The sequence below is a fragment of the Megascapheus bottae genome, chromosome 6 (genome assembly GCF_031878675.1).
Source record: "Megascapheus bottae isolate mThoBot1 chromosome 6, mThoBot2.hap1, whole genome shotgun sequence".
Taxonomy (NCBI): domain Eukaryota; kingdom Metazoa; phylum Chordata; class Mammalia; order Rodentia; family Geomyidae; genus Megascapheus; species Megascapheus bottae.
The window spans coordinates 51,224,250-51,242,596 of NC_143514.1; the positions used below are offsets into that span (position 1 = coordinate 51,224,250).

The 18,347-nt window shown below is 37.4% G+C and overlaps 1 protein-coding gene across 1 annotated transcript in view; it reads left to right on the forward strand.

Annotated features, from left to right (window-relative positions):
* Window positions 1-18,347, forward strand: part of Eps15 (epidermal growth factor receptor pathway substrate 15) — a 96,620-nt gene that overhangs the window by 62,180 nt on the left and 16,093 nt on the right. The window contains exons 15-21 of the mRNA XM_090334862.1: window positions 888-1,085; window positions 3,988-4,191; window positions 6,378-6,488; window positions 7,181-7,271; window positions 10,287-10,322; window positions 12,969-13,105; window positions 14,454-14,523. Coding sequence (XP_090190988.1) covers window positions 888-1,085; window positions 3,988-4,191; window positions 6,378-6,488; window positions 7,181-7,271; window positions 10,287-10,322; window positions 12,969-13,105; window positions 14,454-14,523 — 847 coding nt within the window. The remainder of the gene's footprint in view (window positions 1-887; window positions 1,086-3,987; window positions 4,192-6,377; window positions 6,489-7,180; window positions 7,272-10,286; window positions 10,323-12,968; window positions 13,106-14,453; window positions 14,524-18,347) is intronic.

Below are 18,347 nucleotides of genomic sequence, written 5' to 3' on the forward strand. Positions count from 1 at the left end.
ACAATTTTTTTTTCTAGAAATATTATGGTGTGTGTGCCATTATTGGGTCTTGAACTCAGAGCCTCCAGTTCCCCCTCAGCTTTTTCACTCACGCTGCCACTCTACTATTTGAGCCAGAACTTCACTTCCAGTGTTTTTTTGCTTGTTTGTTTGTTGGGTTTTTTTTTGTTGGTCATGGGACTTGAACTCTGGGTCTGGGTGCTCTCCCTCAGCTCTTTAGCTCAAGGCTACTACCCTACCCCTTGAGCCATAGCACCACTTCCAGTTTTCTGGTGGTTAATTGGAGATAAGAGTCTTACAGTCTTTAGTGCCTGGCTGGCTTTGAACTTTGATCCTCAGATCTCAGCTTTCTGAGTAGCTAGGATTATAGGCGTGAATCACCGAGCCCAGCTTCATTCATTTCCAGCTTTTTGCTGATCATTTGACAAGAGTCTTTTGGATTTGTGTGTCTGGGCTGGTTTTGAACCTTGCTCTTCAAATTTCAGTAGTCAAATCATAGGCTTGAGACATCAGTGCCTGTCCTTTTTTTAATTCAAATTTTGGTTGATGATGCCTATGCCTTTAGCTACCCTCCTGCCTTCCCCCATATGTATCTTATATTATCAAAAATAATCCATCAGGGGCCAGGAGTATGGCCTAGTGGTAAAGGGCTTGCCTAGTATGCAGGAAGCCCTGGGTTTGATTCCTCAATACCGCATACACAGAAAAAACTGGAAGTGGTGCTGTGGATCAAATGGTAACGCTAGCCTTGAGAAAACTCAGGGCCCAGGCCCTGAATTTAGGCCCCCAGGGCTGACAAAATAGTAATAATAATCATCAAAAAATATTAAATTAGTAAATTAACATTTTGATGTTTATTTTCCTTATCCTTTCACCTCCATATTCAGATCTCTTCTCTGAAAGCTGAAATAACTAGTCAAGAATCACAGATCTCTACTTATGAAGAGGAACTGGCCAAAGCTAGAGAAGAGCTGAGCCGCCTGCAACAAGAAACAGCAGAATTAGAGGAGAGTGTGGAGTCAGGGAAGGCTCAGTTGGAACCTCTTCAGCAGCACCTACATGATTCACAACAGGAAATCAGCTCAGTAAGTGAAGCAAGAACTATGCTTAGTGGACTCTTAGCCTGCTAGATAATAGTACTTTATTTCATTTATGATTTAATTTTTAGTCATTTTATACAACTAGACTTCTTGTAGTGAGATATGTTTAAATTATCACATATTTTGTACTTGTGTTGATCATTGGAGTAGTGGGTAATAGTGTGGGCTTGTAAAGTGCTCTGTTTGAATACTGGCTGTGTCATTTACTAGGTGAATCATGCTCATAGTGGAGAAATACCTGTGCCCCCTACGTCTTAGGGATGTTATTTGGAGATAAATGAGGCAAACCCTATGAGATATTTTAGAAAAGATTTGGTATATAAATACTTGCTAAGTGTCCCTTATTTTTATAAATAATAATCTGTCTTATTCTAATTTTAAAATTGATTTTGTGGGGGCTGGAAGTTTGGCCTGGAGTTAGAGTGTTTGCCTACCATACACAAAGACCCAGGTTTGATTACTCGGTACCATCTACATAGAAAAAGTTGGAAGTGGTGCTGTGGGTTCAAGTGGTAGAGCCCTATCGTTAAGAAAGTCCAAGGACAGTGCTCAAGCCCTGGAGTTCAATGCCCAGGACTGGCAAAAAAAAAAAAAAGTCAGATTTTGTTTGTATAGAAATCATTTTTTTAATTAGAAAGTATTTTATAAATATGGAGTATGGTGGTTGAGTCCATGGATAAGACCTTTACTTCTTCATGTCTAGGCTTTTTTACATAGAGAATAGAAATGAGATATTTACATAGGAGCATAGATTTCATAGAGTCCATTTCTTTCATTGTGAATTTGAACAAACTGAAGCAAAGGATGTTTGTCACTGATTATATAACCTTTTCAAGAACCTCTAAAATGTAAGTTTTCTAAAACTTACCATTTGGTGTTCTCAGTTATTGTATATAATGAATTCTTTCTTTCATGTCTCTTTTCTCCATCTTACCTGACAGGTGATAACCTGTTTATCTTGCAAGACATGGCTTAAAGTCTTCCTTCTTTGTCCTTCTGGTAAAGTAATACAGGAATTAGCTCCTTAGCCTCAGAAAACTGACCAGTTTTATAAAACTTTATACAGGTCTTTTTGGTTTGTTTTTTATGTATTTGGCTGGCTAGGTTTTTTTTTTTTATTAAAAGTTTTTACTAACACTGAGGGTTTTTTTTGTTTGTTTTTGTTTTTGTTTTTTGCTAGTCCTGGGCTTGAGCTCAGGGCCTAAGCACTGTCCTTGGACTTTTTCCTCAAGGCTAGTTTTCTACCATTTGAGCTACAGCACCACTTCTGGCATTTTCCTGTATGTGGTACCGAGGAATGGAACCCAGGTCTTCATGCATGCTAGGCAAGCACTCTACCACTAGGCCAAACTCCTGGCCCCTAATACTGAGTTTTTACATCATATTTCAAAAGTCATTTTCTACAAACAAGTATTCAAGAAAGGAATCCCTGTATGTAATCACTGGCACATAAATTTAAGAACATGATTTAAAAAGCTCTGTATTCTTATGTCATAGATACATACCCATCTATGTAATATATCAATATATGTCTTATTAGAATATATATCCCATCATAGACTTATATGTCTATATAGATATACTTACATCTATGTACTATATTTTTTGTATCCATTCATCTGTAGTTGGGCATCTGGGTTGTTCCCTTTGCTTGACTATTGTGAATAGTGCAGTGGTGAACATGACTGTGCAGGTGTCCTTATCATATCCTGGGTTATTTGATGCTCAGGACACATGCCCAGGAGTGGTATGGCAGGATCGTAGGGAAGGTCTATTTTTAGTTTTTTGAGAAACCTCCAAACTGCCTTCCAGAATGTCTATAACTAGTTTACAGTCCCACCAACAGTGCAGTAGGGTACCTCTTTCTCCACATCCCCACTTGACTGGCACATATATATACATATATATATATACATATATATATATATATATACATACATGCTGGTACCAAGGAATCAAAACTCCCGGCCTGAATAGGATATTCTTCAAGGTAGTTTTTCCTAGTTCGTTTCCCTTTCTCCCTCCCTCCCTCCCTCCCACACTTTCTCCCTTCCTCCCTTCCCTAGGGTTTTAAGCTCTGGCCCTCATACTTGCTAGGCAGATTATCTACCACTTGAGTCATACCCCAGCCCTTTTTTGCTCCTTATATTTAGAATAGGGTCTTCAGCCTGGTAACTACTAATCTTCTTTATGTCTCCATAGAGTCATTGTTTTTTGATTTTGCATATAGATTAAATCAAACCATACACAATAATTTTTTGTATTATTTCTAGTAGTTTTGGTGGGTTTTTTCCTTCAGATAGTTTTGTTATATAGTCCCTGCCTGATTCGAACTCTTGATCATCTTGCCTCAAACTCCTTAATACTGAGAATACACTACCACATCAGATGTGTATCACCACATCTGGCTGTTAGTTTTTGGTGGGCTAATAGTGCCAAAGCGTAGGATACTAGTTTTTCTTGTTTTTACCCAGTCTTGACTCCCCTTTCCCAACAGAAGTATGGCTGATTCCAGAGCCTCTTCATTTTTCTGTATTTCTCAAAACTTATCATAGATTCTCCTTTCTTTTCATTTTGCTATCTTTCCCCCTAGTATCCTAGCCCTTTTTGTAATTATTGTCTGAAGGACTGCCAGTTTATAGATTTCTGAATCAAAATTCTTGGAAGTTTCAGAAGATTTGTGAAAACAAGTGTGTTCAATTGGGATTTCAAGAAAACTTATTGGGAGAGTTTACTGAACCCTTTCTTTGTCATACTGCATTCCCAGAGGATTCTTCTGGCAGGAAAGCAAGTTTATCATTCACCCAAGTCTAGAGTTAAAGCTATTTTTATGTTAAATATATTTCTAGCAATGAATTCTATTTCCATTTCTACCTTGTATTGACAGATGCAAATGAGGCTAATGGAAATGAAAGATCTGGAAAATCATAATAATCAATCAAATTGTTGCAGTAGCCCACAGAACGTTCTTGTAAATGGCGCTACAGATTATTGTAGCCTCAGCACCAGCAGCAGTGAAACAGCCAACCTGAATGAACATGCCGAAGGCCAGAGCAACCTAGAGTCTGAGCCCATACACCAAGAATCTCCAGTGAGTCGAGTATTCCATAACCTTCAGCATTAGCTGTAAAAAGATGGATGCTGATCAGAGATTTTTGGCATCATGTGTAATATAAATGCTCTCATAATTCATTTGAAGATAATTAAGCTTTCTTTTTTGAGAGACAATGATCCCAATCCAGTAGTTTTAATGACTTTAACTAGTGTTACATGTAATTTCTTTTTTTTTTTATTCTTTTTTTTCCCAATCAATTTCTTTATTTTTTTTCTGAAATTTTTTTATTGTAATTAGTAAAAGGGTTACATGATATTTGCCAGATAGAAGGTGCATTAATTCACATACATTGATACCCTTTCACATGTCTTGGTACCCGTTTCCCTCCCCCCCCACACCCCCCATGTTACATGTAATTTCAACTTGTGTTTTTTAATAGGGCAAGTTTCAAAATAAAACAGTACTATTTGGGGGCATGATTGGTTTTTCTGTTAATTTTTTAAGTACTTCTTGAGAGACTGAGGCAGGAATATTGTGAATCCTAGACCAGCTATCTAAAACAACAAAAAAATATAAAAATAAAAAGCAAGCTCGGCACTGGTGGCTCACACCTGTAATCCTAGCTATCAGGAGGCTAAGATCTGAGGATCATGGTTCAAAGCCAATCTGGATACAAAAGTCCATGAGACTCTTATCTCCAGTTAACCACCAGAAAATCTGAAGTGGTGCTGTATCCCACATGGTAGCCTTGAGCTGAAGAGCTGAAGGACAGCTCCCAGGGCAGGAGTTTAAGTCCCATGACTGACAAAACAAAACAAAATAACAAGCAACATGATTAAATTTATATTTTTAAAATGTGAGAAATATATAGAGATACATTAAGAAATTGTAGTCTAAGTAAGTTTTGCAGGTAAATTAATGGGATGACAATTTGGGGAGCACTTAAGAATTATCACATTTTATAGGCTTCTATAAATTTAGACTTGGCAGTCATAGATACACCGTTCTGTATTCTTTCAAGCAAAAAGATTACTAGTAGATTATCCTTCAAATATAAGGTGGTATAAAATAGATTTCCCCAGTTTTTAGGCTTTTTTAGTTAATGATATAAATCAAGAGAAAAAGCCCTTGAAGAACTTCTAACCAGAAGCACTATGATAGGATTCACATTCTCTATCTGTCATGCTATTACTATTAGGAGAGTGTTTGGAAGGGTACATCTTAGTGGCCAGAAGACAAATGGGAGGCTACTATAGCATTCTTGACTTGAGATGATTTTACGGTAAATTAAAAAATAATGATAACTGAGGATGGAGAAAAAGGGAAGAATTTGAAAAGTATGAGACAGACTGAACAAGATTTGATGACTTGACAGCCTCTAGCTTAAATGGCTTTGATGTTTGGTGATACCATTTTTCTAAGACTGATTATAGAAGAATAAATAATTCTGTGAGTTGTTTTTTGCATGACTTTCGGAATTTTTTTTTCTTTTTTTTTTTCTTTTTTCTTTTTTTTTGTCAGTTGTGGGGCTTGAACTCTGGGCCTGGACACTGTCCCTGAGCTCTTCAGCTCAAGGCTACCTCCCTATCCCTTGAGCCATAGTACCACTTCCGGTTTTCTGGTGGTTAATTGGATATAAGAGCTTCACAGACTTTCTTATACCATGCCTGGCTTTGAGCCAGGATCCTCAGATCTCAGCCTTCTGAGTAGCTAGGATTACAGGCATGAGCCACTGTGCCGGCATTTTTGTTTTTTTATATATCAGTTTCCTCTGTTAAGTGGAAAACAATATTATTGGGCTAGGCATAATTCCAACCTCATAAGAAACTGAGGTAGAAAGATCATGATCTAAGGCCAGCCCCAGCAAAAAATGCCAGTATCTGTGTGAAAAACAAACTAAAACAAAAAGGACTAGAGCTTCCTCCCTCAATCCTCTCCTGTAAATAAAAATTATTTTGTAGATAGGGCTAGATGTATAGTTCAGTGGTAGAGAGCTTGTCTAGGCCTTGGGTTTGATCCCCAGCACACCAAAATCAGTCAAATATGTAGGTAGGTAGATAGGTAGGCAGGCAGGCACACATGTACATAAATACATAAATATGTAGGTGTACACACATATATATACATATGGGCAGGGGCATGTGTATATGTGTATATATGTGTATGTGTGTATATATATATATATATATATATATATGTGTGTGTGTGTGATATTTTCATAGGCAAGAAGTAGTCCTGAACTACCACCTTCTGATATGACTGTTGAAAATGAAGTACTGACTGTTAATGAGAAAGTTGGTCCTGAATATGATAATGATGGACGTTCAAAAGAGGTAAACATAAGTTTTTATTTGAAAGTTCTTAAAGGTTCTTATCACTAATGTGTAATAGGGTTTGAATTTAGGATCTCACACTTGTTAGGCAGACACCCTAATGGTTTGAACCTTCATTTTAAGTGTTCTTTTTTTCTGCAAAAATCTTTATTGAGGGCCAGGAATTTGGCCTAGAGGTAGAGTGCTTGCCTAGCATGCACAAAGACCCAGGTTCGATTCCTCAGTACCACATACGTAGAAAAAAGCCGGAAATGGTATTGAGGCTCAAGTGGCACAGCTCTAGCCTTGAGAAAGTCCAAGGACAGTGGTCAGACCCTGAACTCAAGCCCAGGACTGGCAAAAAAAAAAAAAAAAAAATCTTTGGGCTGGGAGTTTGGCCTAGTGGTAGAGTGCTCACCTAGCATGCATGAAGACCCGGGTTCAATTCCTCGGTACCACATACATAGAAAAAAGCCAGAAGTGGTGCTGAGGCTCAAGTGGTAGAGCTCTAGCCTTGAGAAAGTCCAAGGACAGTGTTTAGGCCCTGAGCTCAAGCCCAGGATTGGTAAAAAAAAAAAAAAAAAAAAAAAAATCTTTATTGATTTTGAAAGCACATGTATGATCTAAACATGGGTTATTTTAATTTTAATTTTAAATGTTATATTTTATAATGGATTTCTAAAAAGTTTTTTTCAATTAAAAATTATTTTTAGGAAGATCCATTTAATGTAGAATCAAGTTCACTAACAGAACCAGCTGCAGATACAAACTTGGATTTTTTCCAATCTGATCCTTTTGTTGGAAGTAAGTATCATTGCTATATATTGTAAGCTTAGCCAAAAAAAAAAAAAGCTTTTTGGTTTCCTTTCTTTTTTGTGTGATATTGTAATTAGAACTCAGAGCCTTGCATTAGTAGACAAGTGCTCTAACATGTAAGCTGCACTTCTAGTTTCCTGCCAAAAGACAAGACTTCTTAATGTATAATGTCTTGGAATTATGGTTTCAGGTTTTTTTTATTTTGTTTTGTTTTTTTCTGGTGCTATGGTTTGAACTTGGGGCATTGTGCCTTGCTCAAACTAGCCTCTGTTACTTGAGCCACATCATAGCTCTTTGTGCTTCAGCTGTTTTTGACAGGATCTCAAAAGTTATACATAGACTAGTATGGACCCTGATCCTTCTATTAATACTTCTTTGTAGCTGGAATATAGGCATACATTACAACCCCATGAGATAGAACACTCACAAACTCTTTGCCTACACTGTCCTCGTTCAAATCATGTCAGGCTCCCAGGTACAAGCAGAATTCACCCCAACTGGATTAGGGTTCAATTTTGATAGCACATTTGTTAACAAATATTGAGGGAAGTTTATATTCTTAAGTTGCTAATATTTATCCTTGATAGGCAACTAAAACCTAGACTAATGTTTGGCTTTATGAATCCCTAATTAAAAAGTATATACTTCTTAAAAATAGGACCCAAAGGACAGTATGTGGAAAATAGACTATACAATTTATGAGCAGGGTCAAGAGGAAGAAACTGGGGTAAAGCAAAAAAAGAGGTGACATTGTACTTATTGCCCCATGCTACTCAGGAGGCTGAGATCTGAGAAGCAGTTCAAAGCCAGCGTAGGCAGGAAAATCTGTGAGACTCATATATCCAATTAACCACCAGGAAACCTGAAATGGCACTGTATCTAAAAGTGGTAGAGCACTAGTGCTGGCATTGAGTGAAAAAAAAATCTCAGTGATAGCACCAAGGCCCTTAGTTCAAGCCCCACAACCAACATACACACACACAAACGGGCACTGGTGGCTCATGCCTGTAATACTAGCTACTCATGAGGCTGAGATCTGGGGATCTCGAGTCAAAGCCAGACCACCAAAGTCCTCTGTGAGACTCTTATCTCCAATTAGCCACCAGAAAACTGGAAGTAGCATTGTGGCTCAGGTGGTAGAGTGCTAGCTTTGAGCTGAAGCGTTCAGGGAAAGCACCCAGGCCAGAGTTCAAGTCCCATAACCAACCAAAAGAAAAAAGTATACTTACTACCTGATTTATGAAATGGTAACCTCTCTGTTAACACCTTAGTAATAACAATAAAATTATATTTAAAGCCAGACTCAGTGGCTCATGCCTGTAATCCTAGCTATTCAGGAGGCTGAGATCTGAGGATCAAGGTTCAAAGCCAGCCTAGGCACTACAAGGACACTACAAAGCCAGAGACTCTTATCTCTAGTTCATCTCTAGAAATGGGAAGTGGGGCTGTGGCTCCAGGGTAGGGCAGTAGCCTTGAGCTGAAGAGTTCAGGGACAGCACCACCCAGGCCCAGAGTTCAAATCCCACGGACCCAACCCCTCCATCCCCCAAATAAAGCACAAGTGGTGCTGTGGCTCAAGTGGTAGGGTGGTAGTCTTGAGCTGAAGAGCTCAGGGACAGCAGCCCAGAGTTCAAGTCTCACATCCAACAAGAAAGAAAAGGAAGGGAAGGGAAGGGAAGGGAAGGAAGGAAGGAAGGAAGGAAGGAAGGAAGGAAGGAAGGAAGGAAGGAAGGAGAAAGAAAGAAAGGAAGGTTATAGAGCAGTAATATAAAGAGTAAGAAGTCTGATTCTTAGCCCTTAATTTACTTATGACATTGAAAAATTTTATAATTTAAACTTAAATGATTGATGGCATTGTACATTATATTAGATATCACTTGTGTCGAAGCTCTTTTGCATTATGTTTTGCTCCCTAAAATAACCTATGAAATTGAGTTTGCTAATCACTGTCACAAATAGAAAGCTAAAGCAGGCAAGTTAAATAACTTGGATTCGTGGCAGAAATGAAGCCAGACATGAAAACCTTATTTTTTTAATTAAATTTTATTGAGATATATCAGGTATCCAAAGACATATAAGTTGCATGTTTTACAAATACGGAGGCTGAGGTCGTGTAGCTCTGGTAGAGCACTTGCTTAGTCCTCAGTACTTACAGGAAGAAAAATGAGAGAAATGTAAGAAAGGAGTGAGAGAAGGAACAGTTGACACTGAAATAGTGTTCGTATGCTCATTGTTTTATAATCATCACTACAGTCTAATTTTAGAACAGTTTTTATCACTCTAAAAAAAAAGGAATACCCTTTAGCAGTCACTTTCCATTCCCCACACTGTGTCCTTGACAATCACCAATTTTAAAATGAATAAAATGATTTCAATAAATGTTTCTCCAAAGTAAATATACAAAGATGCTCAGCAAGATTATTCATACCTACAATGAGATCCCATTTTTTACTACTAGGATGGCTATGTTCAAAAGATAATAACAGGTGTTAGCAAGAATGTGGAAGAATTGCAACCCTATACATACACAGTGACAGAATGCAAAAGTTGAACAAAAAATCTTAGGGCAGAACTCAGGTCCTAAATTCAGTCTCCAAGACCTACATGAATTAGTTGATTAATTCGTTTACCTCTCAACTACTTAATTCTTTAAGACATTTTCCTCACTGAAGCTCATTAAATCTTTGTTCCTAAAGTGGTGATCCATCCATTATTCTTATGAAGAGTAGCTTTTGTTAGTAAAATTTTTGCTGATATTCCTGTCTTCCCTCATGTCTGTCAAATTGTAGTTGATTCTACCAGATTTTCCGTTTTTATGAGGTGTATTGAATTCAGCTTTTATTCTTCATTATGTTAACTACTTCCTAAAGTGGATGATATTCATAATTTATTTTGAACACAGTTATTGAAACTAACTTTGCTTTGTCTTTGAAAATTACTGTTTCACTAATGATGCCACAACAACAAATAATGTAATTGTAATTTCTGTTTATTTTATTACAGGTGATCCTTTTAAAGATGATCCTTTTGGGAAGATTGGTCAGTATATAGGTGTTCTATTTTGGCATTAATTCAGCTTGGTTTCATCATAAATTTATGCTGTATATAGAAACATAGAAGTGACAAGTTGAATAGTTGGAAATTAATTGTTTTAAAATTGAGTTTTAAGACTGCTCTAAAGTCTTATGCTGTTTGTGCCTGGCATTTTCTGGAGAGGGGTAGGATAGTCTTATGAATTGGCCTAATAAATGATTAGCTTTGTTATTGTGAGTGTGTGTGTGTGTGTGCACACATATGTGCACATTGATTTTGTGGCTTGAATTCAGAGCCTGGAAACTATCACTGATCTTTTTGGCTTACTGTTCCACTTCTGGCTTTTTGGTGATTAACTGGAGAAAAGAGTTTCACAGACTTTTCTGTTCAGGCTGGCTTTTTTTTTTTTTTTTGCCAGTCCTGGGCTTGAGCTCAGGGCCTGAGCACTGTCCTTGGACTTTCTCAAGGCTAGAGCTCTACCACTTGAGCCTCAGCACCACTTCCAACTTTTTTCTATGTATGTGGTACGGAGGAATCGAACCCGGGTCTTCATGCGTGCTAGGCAAGCACTTTAACCACTAGGCCAAACTCCCGGCCCTCAGGCTGGCTTTGAACTATGATCCTCAGATCTCAGCTTACTGAGAAGTAAGCATTTACAGATATTAGCCACTAGTACTCAGCCTTTTTTGTGTGTGTGGTACTGAACAATGAACTCAAGAGTCTTACATACTAGATGAGTGCTGTTGTACTAAACTCTAGCTCCCAAATCTAAGTTCACTTTTTAAAAGTAATATTCTTTAGTCAGGCATTGGTGACTTATGCTGGTAATCCTAGCTACTCAGGAGGCTGGGATCTGAGGATCGCAGTTCAGTGATAGCCTGGGCAAGAAAATCTATGAGATAATCTCTAATTAACTACTCAAAAAAAGCTGGACGGGCCGGGAGTTTGGCCTAGTGGTTAAAGTGCTTGCCTAGCATGCATGAAGACCCGGGTTCGATTCCTCGGTACCACATACATAGAAAAAAGCCGGAAGTGGTGCTGAGGCTCAAGTGGTAGAGCTCCAGCCTTGAAAAAATTCCAAGGACAGTGCTTAGGCCCTGAGCTCAAGCCCAGGACTGGCAAAAAAAAAAAAGCTGGAAGTAGAACTGTGGCTCAAGTGGTAGAGCACCAGCCTTGAGCAAAAAAAGCTCAGGGACAGGCCCTGAGTTCAAGCACCAAAATAACCAAAAGGAGGGCAGGGAGCGTGTCCTAGTGGTAGAGTGCCTGCCTAACATGCGCAAAGCCCTGGGTTAGATTCCTTAGAACCACATATACAGAATAAGCCAGAAGTGATGCTGTGGCTCAAGTGGTAGAGCTCTAGCCTTGAAAAAGTCCAAGGACAGTGCTCAGGTCCTGAGTTCAAGATCCAGGACTGGCCAAAAAAGCAGGGGAGGGATAATTCTTTAAGTGATGTTGACTTTTAACTTCTTCTTATTGGTTAAAAATTTAGATGAGCATAATGAATATACATACTACTAAAGGGTTAGGATTACAGTTTTACTTATGTAGCCTCTGTGTGTGTGTGTGTGTGTGTGTGTGTGTGTGTGTGTGTGTGTGTGTGTGTGTGTAAATGGGAGAAATGCAGCCATCTTGAGAAATTACTCAATGTTGGGCTTTTCTAAATTCCCTTTTAATTCATTGTTTTATATATATTAAAAAGAAGTGAATCTTGTTTACCATTTAGTTTTATTTTCCAAACCTGTTTCAGAATATTGGCTATTAACTTCGAACCGAGAGAAAGGAATAAATTTAAAAGTTTTTTATGTAGTTTTCAGTTAGAATAGAATAAGGGGAGTTTACATTAAATCCCTTAAAATTACATTAGGAGTCAGGTTTTTGATAGTATTAAGTATTGACTTCATGGCCATGCCCCGTGTCCATATTATATACTAATGAAAAGTGTAAGTTTAGGGACCAGGAATTTGGCCTAGTGATAGAGTGCTTGCCTAGCATGCATGAAGACCCAGATTTGATTCCTTGGCACCACATACATAGAAAAGCTGGAAGTAGTGCTGTGGCTCAAGTGGTAGAGTGCTAGCCTATAGAAAGCCCAAAGACAATGCTCAGTCTCTGAGTTCAAGCCCCAGGACTGGCAAAAAACAAAAACAAAAACTGTAAGTTTAAAGGTAAAAGACTCTATGTTTTTTATCAAAATCACAAAAGAGGTAGGAACGCTGGCTCATGCCTGAAATCCTAGCTACTCAGGAGGCTGAGATCTGAGGATCACAGTTCAAAGCCAGCTCAGGCACTAACGTCTGTGAGGTTCTTATCTCCAGTTAACCTCTAGAAAATGGGAAGTGGTGCTGTGGCTCAAGTTGTAGGGCGTAGGGCTAGAGCTAAAGAGTTCAGGGACAGCAGCACCCAGGCTGAGTTCAAGCCCTATGACCCACAAAAAAAAATCACAAAGGAACTTAAATATTACTTATGTATGTATGTGAATTAATGCACCTTCTATATGGCAAATATCATGTAACCCTTTTATTAATTACAATAAAAAAAATTAATCTAAAAAAAATATTACTTATGTAGTTCAGAATGTCTTTTTACTAAATGATTGGATGATAGGAAATTGAGTCAATGAGTTTTTAATCTCTTATGTTTATATTTTCTTAGATCCATTTGGTGGTGATCCTTTCAAAGGTTCAGATCCATTTGCATCTGACTGCTTCTTCAAACAATCTGCTACTGATCCTTTTGCCACTTCAAGTACTGACCCTTTTAGTGCACTCAGTAATAACAGTAATACATCTGTAAGTAGAAGAGTTAAAAGCTGTTACATTGAATGGGTAACCCTAAGTGAATTCCTTGAATATACAATGGTGAAAGAATCTCTTTATGGATATGTAAAATGAGTCATGTAAAAAGTTCTCTCATTCCAACACTTAATAGCTTTTAGCACTTCATCCTTTGATTATCTACTGGTATTTTATACTTCGATCATGCACTAGAATTAACTAGATGACTTAGTATCCAAAAACAGAAGCCATCTTTTAAGGGATCAAATTTTATCCCAGTGACCATATCAAAAACAAACATGGGGAAGTTCATAAGCCAGTCTTAAGCTTTTCATATTTGGTTATTATTGAAAAGGGTTATATAAATTACTTTATAGATACCCTGGAATGATAATCTTGCAAAAATATAAATCCCCACTAAACACTAGGCTATCTTGAGTACATCTGTATCTACAACAATTACTATTTAATAAATGCATGCTTTGATTCAGGTACCTCTGTATATGTTCATTGTTTCTAAATTTCACATTAACTTTGCAAGGTAGGTAAGTGTTAATATCTCTGTTTTAAAAATAAAAACATCAGGAGCCAGGAGTTTGGTCTAGTGGTAGAATGCTTGCTTAGCATGCACGAAGACCCGGGTTTGATTCCTGGTACTACATACATAGAAAAAAGCTGGAAATGGTGCTATGGCTCAAATGGTAGAGCTCTCTAGCCTTGAGAAAGCCCAAGGACAGTGCTCAGGCCCTGAGTTCAAGCCCCAGGACTGGCCAAAAAAATAAATAAAATAGGCTGAGCACCAGTGGCTCACAGCTGTTATCCTGACTACTCAGAAGGCTGAGACCTGAGAATGGTTACTTGAAGCCAGCCTAGGCAAAAAGGTCCTTGAGGCTATTATCTCCAGTTAATCACAGAAAAAGCCAGAAGTGGTGCTGTTGCTACCCTTGAGCAGAAGGAGCTCAGTGATAATGCCCAGGCCCAGAGTTGAAGCCCCAGGACAACAACAACAACAAAAAGTTAAGATTGTATACAAATAGCTTCTATACAAATAGCAATGTTATAAAAAAGAATTGAGTATCATCCAAGTCAGGTAATTCATCTCTGCTGCAGAGAAAAGGTGGGATTGTTGTAGAAGAAGGGCATATGAAGTTTTCTGAAGTGTTTATATTCATAGTTAAAGAAATCAGACAAGAATAGGTATCATTTCTATTTAATAAGACTGCAAATTAGTAGAGGGAGACGTTTGTCATGTCTGAACTCCTAAATTGAAATTTGAGATGGACATTTTGAGGGAATGGAGGTAGGGTTTTAGATATGAAATGTTACTTTGCTCATTCATCCTGGATTTGTGTAATTTGTTTAGGGGGAAACATTGAAGAACAATGATCCCTTTGCACCTGGTGGAACGGTTGTTATTGCAGCAACTGATTCAGGTAAAGAAATTTGCCAGTTTTATGGAATATTAAATGATACTCTTTAAGCTTTTTTCTCCCTGAATTTTTTGTTTTATTAATTTTGGCTTTTGAATTGTAAAATACTTACTTCTAATCATAATTCTCTGGCAATACTCGTGACATGTGTTTGTATACTATTTTTTTAGCTTGGCAGGTTATTCATAATCTCATTTACTTTGTTAAAGGTCTTTGTAGAATACATGCTCCATCTAATCAATATCAATAAAAACCATTAAGAACTTTTTGCTTTATAAAAGATGGGAATGCTTGGCGTCTTCAGTCAGCATTGATTCATAGGGGATCTTGGCTTTGCCTAAAGGATTCCAATAAATAATGAAAATTGTCCTGAAAATACAAGACAAATCTGTTAGTAATGCAGAGAAAAGCTAAATATTCTTCTAGTGTTCTGTCTTAATGCTCTGTTTATATTAACTAATATTCATTTAGTAACCTTTTAAGTAATATTTCCATTTTAGACATCAGGAAACTAAAAATCCGAACATTAAGTAACCTGAACAAGAGGATTCAGCTTACTATTATTACATTTGAACCAGATAAACTAGTTTACTAGATTTGAAACCTAGGTCTAATGGAATCTGAAAGCTAGATCTTATGGAATCTAAAAGATCTTTTCTGCTGAGTGTTAGTGGCTTACACCTGTAGTCCTAGGTACTCAAGAAGCTGAGATCTGAGCATGGAGGTTCAAAGCAAGCCTGGGCATGAAAGATTGTGAGATTATCTTCAATTAACCACCAGAAAACAGAAAATGGTACTGTGGTTCAAATTGAACTCAAGGACAGAACCTAGGCCCTGAATTCAAGCCCCATGACTGACCCCAAAAAAAATCTCTTTCGGGGTTGGGAGTTTGGCTTAGTGGTAAGAGTGCTTGCCTAGCATGCACGATGACCAGGGTTCAGTTCCTCAGCACTCCACATACATAGAAAAAGCCAGATGTTGTGCTGTGGCTCGAGTGGGAGAGTGCTAGCCTTGAGAAAGCCCAAGGACAACGCTCAGGCCCTGCGCTCAAGCCACAGGACTGGCAAAAAAAAAAAAAAAAGAAAAGAAAAGCTCTTTCAACTAAAAGGGAATCATTGAAAAATAAAACAGGTGAGCAGACTAGCTATTATGTGAGAGAAGGAAATCAGAGGAAAACAAATTCAAATGTGTAAATATTTCAGTCTCATGCTGAAAATAGAAAGCTGTTTTTTCCTAGCTTGCTGATTGTGACAGAAGGATTATAAGCACAGAAAGAATGGTAGAAATGCCTTAATAAATTGGATTTTTAATATTAAACAAATTTTAAGGAGATTTAACACAGTGTGATATTTGTTTTGATGTTGGAAATTAGCTCCCAACATGAATGGCAAGAGTAAGGAATGTAAAATTTAGTATAAGGCCAAATATTGTTTTAAACAGAAACTTTATTATTAGCTTATTATTAACCCTGTATTATCATTATGTCTTTTGAAACTACGTGACTGGCACACAGCGGTGTATGCCACCCAGAAGACAAAGACTGACAGGATCTTGACTTAAGGCTAACCCAGACAAAGGTTTCCAACCAATCAAAGCTATGCATGGTGATGTGTGCCTGTTATCCCAGCTGTGAGGGTAGAATAAATAGGAAGATCCCAGCCCAGGCCTACTTGGGCATAAATGTAAGAACTTGCTAAAAAAATAACAAAATCATTGGGAAAAAGAGCAAGGAACAGAACACAAAAGGAAATGTACTCATTACTAAATTCATTATAATTCCCCCATTCATCATCTCTATAATAATAAAAAATTAGTAATAAAAATAAAAGAAAAATAACAAAAGCAAAAAGAACTAGGATGTGGCTCAAGAGGTAGAGTGCCTGCTTGCAAGCACCAGGTCCTAATTTCAAACCCCAGTATCACTTCCCCCTCCAGAATGCCTTTTTTTTTTTAATCATTATGCTGATAAATAAGTATATTTCTAGGGATGTTACAGGATTAGAAAAGATAATCTTAACAAATGAAATGAAAGGTAATACATGCTAATTAACTCTTGACTGCATACACTAAAGAAAATCCATGAGGGCTAATAACTGAGATTTCAAGAAAAATGGCAATGACATTAAGGAAAAAAGCATGAGTGACTTCTTAGCTTTTGTGCTATACCATAAGAAGTAGTACATATTATACAATTGTACAAACTTACACCCTCCACCCTGTCTTTGGTTCTTGTTTTTTCTCTTTCTCTCATTTGTCAGTAAAGTATATTTGCTCTATCTTCAAATTATGTCACCCTTTACCCCCCAACATGTATCTGTCACACATGATCTGAACCACTTCATATACAATGAATCTTTTACTCTCTGGACAAGCTTCTGCTTCACATCAGCCATGACAAATATCCAAGAAAGTTTCTTCTAGAGCCTTAATTATCCAATTTGGGCAAAAATATATTGTCATTTGTCTAATATGTTTCCTCGTTGTTTGAACAAGTACTGAATAGATAATTTATGGCGTACATGTAAGAAAAACTCTAGTAAAGTACATACTTTTCTTATACAAGTGTCATGTTTTTTTTTTTTTAAGAGCTCTTTCACAAGGTATACTTAACAACATTTCAGTCAAGCTTGACTTAGCTTTGTTGTCACACATGTTGTGACTTCTTGTAAAGGCTATGAAACAAGGGCAGAAAAAAAGGGATTAAGCAGACAAATTATAACCTCTCCAATGAAATGAGCTCAACTCTTTCCTTGGCTACTCTTTCCCAATCAAGACAGTGTTTGTATCCTGCTCAGAATATACCTCAACCGCTATATCATCACAGCAAGAGAAGAAAGGATTAAAAAGCCAAAATCAGCATCCATAAAGAAACTGAGCCACACTGTGGGTCCTGGTAGATAGGTAGTACTTAAAAGGAATCTTTTACAGCTAAAGTTTTAGGGTTTCCTGTAACTCTTAACTTTTTCAACATCTTCAGGGTCAGAGTGGCCAGTATATTCCTAAAGGACTGATTTTTCTAGGAATCTATTCACCCTTTTTACCCACTCGCTGTGTTACATGCCAGTGTGGTGGACAAAGTGAAGTTTTACAGGAGACCTCTCTTATTTGCAGAATTATTATACTTGGTTTTGACAAATATGGTAATAAAATTTTTAAATGAAGGTATGTGCATTATAACATAGCTTAGTGGATATAAAGAAGCTTTCAATCCTGAGTAATCGTAAATTGTGCTTAAACTGTAGTCTGCTGTTTCCTTCCCTTAATTTTGATTAAAAAAACAAAATGGGCCTCCAAAACCAGTAGTGCCCAAAACAGCGTGCTGAAAGTAATCCTTTTAAGCCCAAAAGTGCTTGATTTAAGTAAGAAAGTGAAATCTGGGGATAGGTTGAAAAGTGACATGTCTTTTAATGAAAGTTAGGTAACATTTGGGGAAAAATCAGTCAGTAGTACTGAGCTTTACATTGTGAGCATTTATCGGTTTTTCTGTGTCTGCCTCCTTGATTCTATATACTAGAGGGTCTGCATGTCACTTTCTGACCCCCCCTTCTTTTTATATTCATGCTCTACTTATTTTTAAAGATGTAGGCACACTTTACACATCTAAGTGATTGGGTAGAGAACTTTTGTTCTTTTTTTTAATTGTAATTAATAGAAGGGTTACATGATATTTGTCAGATAGATGGTGCATTAATTCCCATACATTGATACCCTTTCACATGTCTTGGTTCCCATTTCCCTCCCCCCCACCCCACCCCTCGTCGAACTCTTTTGTTCTAAGAATGGTTTGTTATAAAGGTAAATTGAGAAAAAACAAAGAAAATTATTTG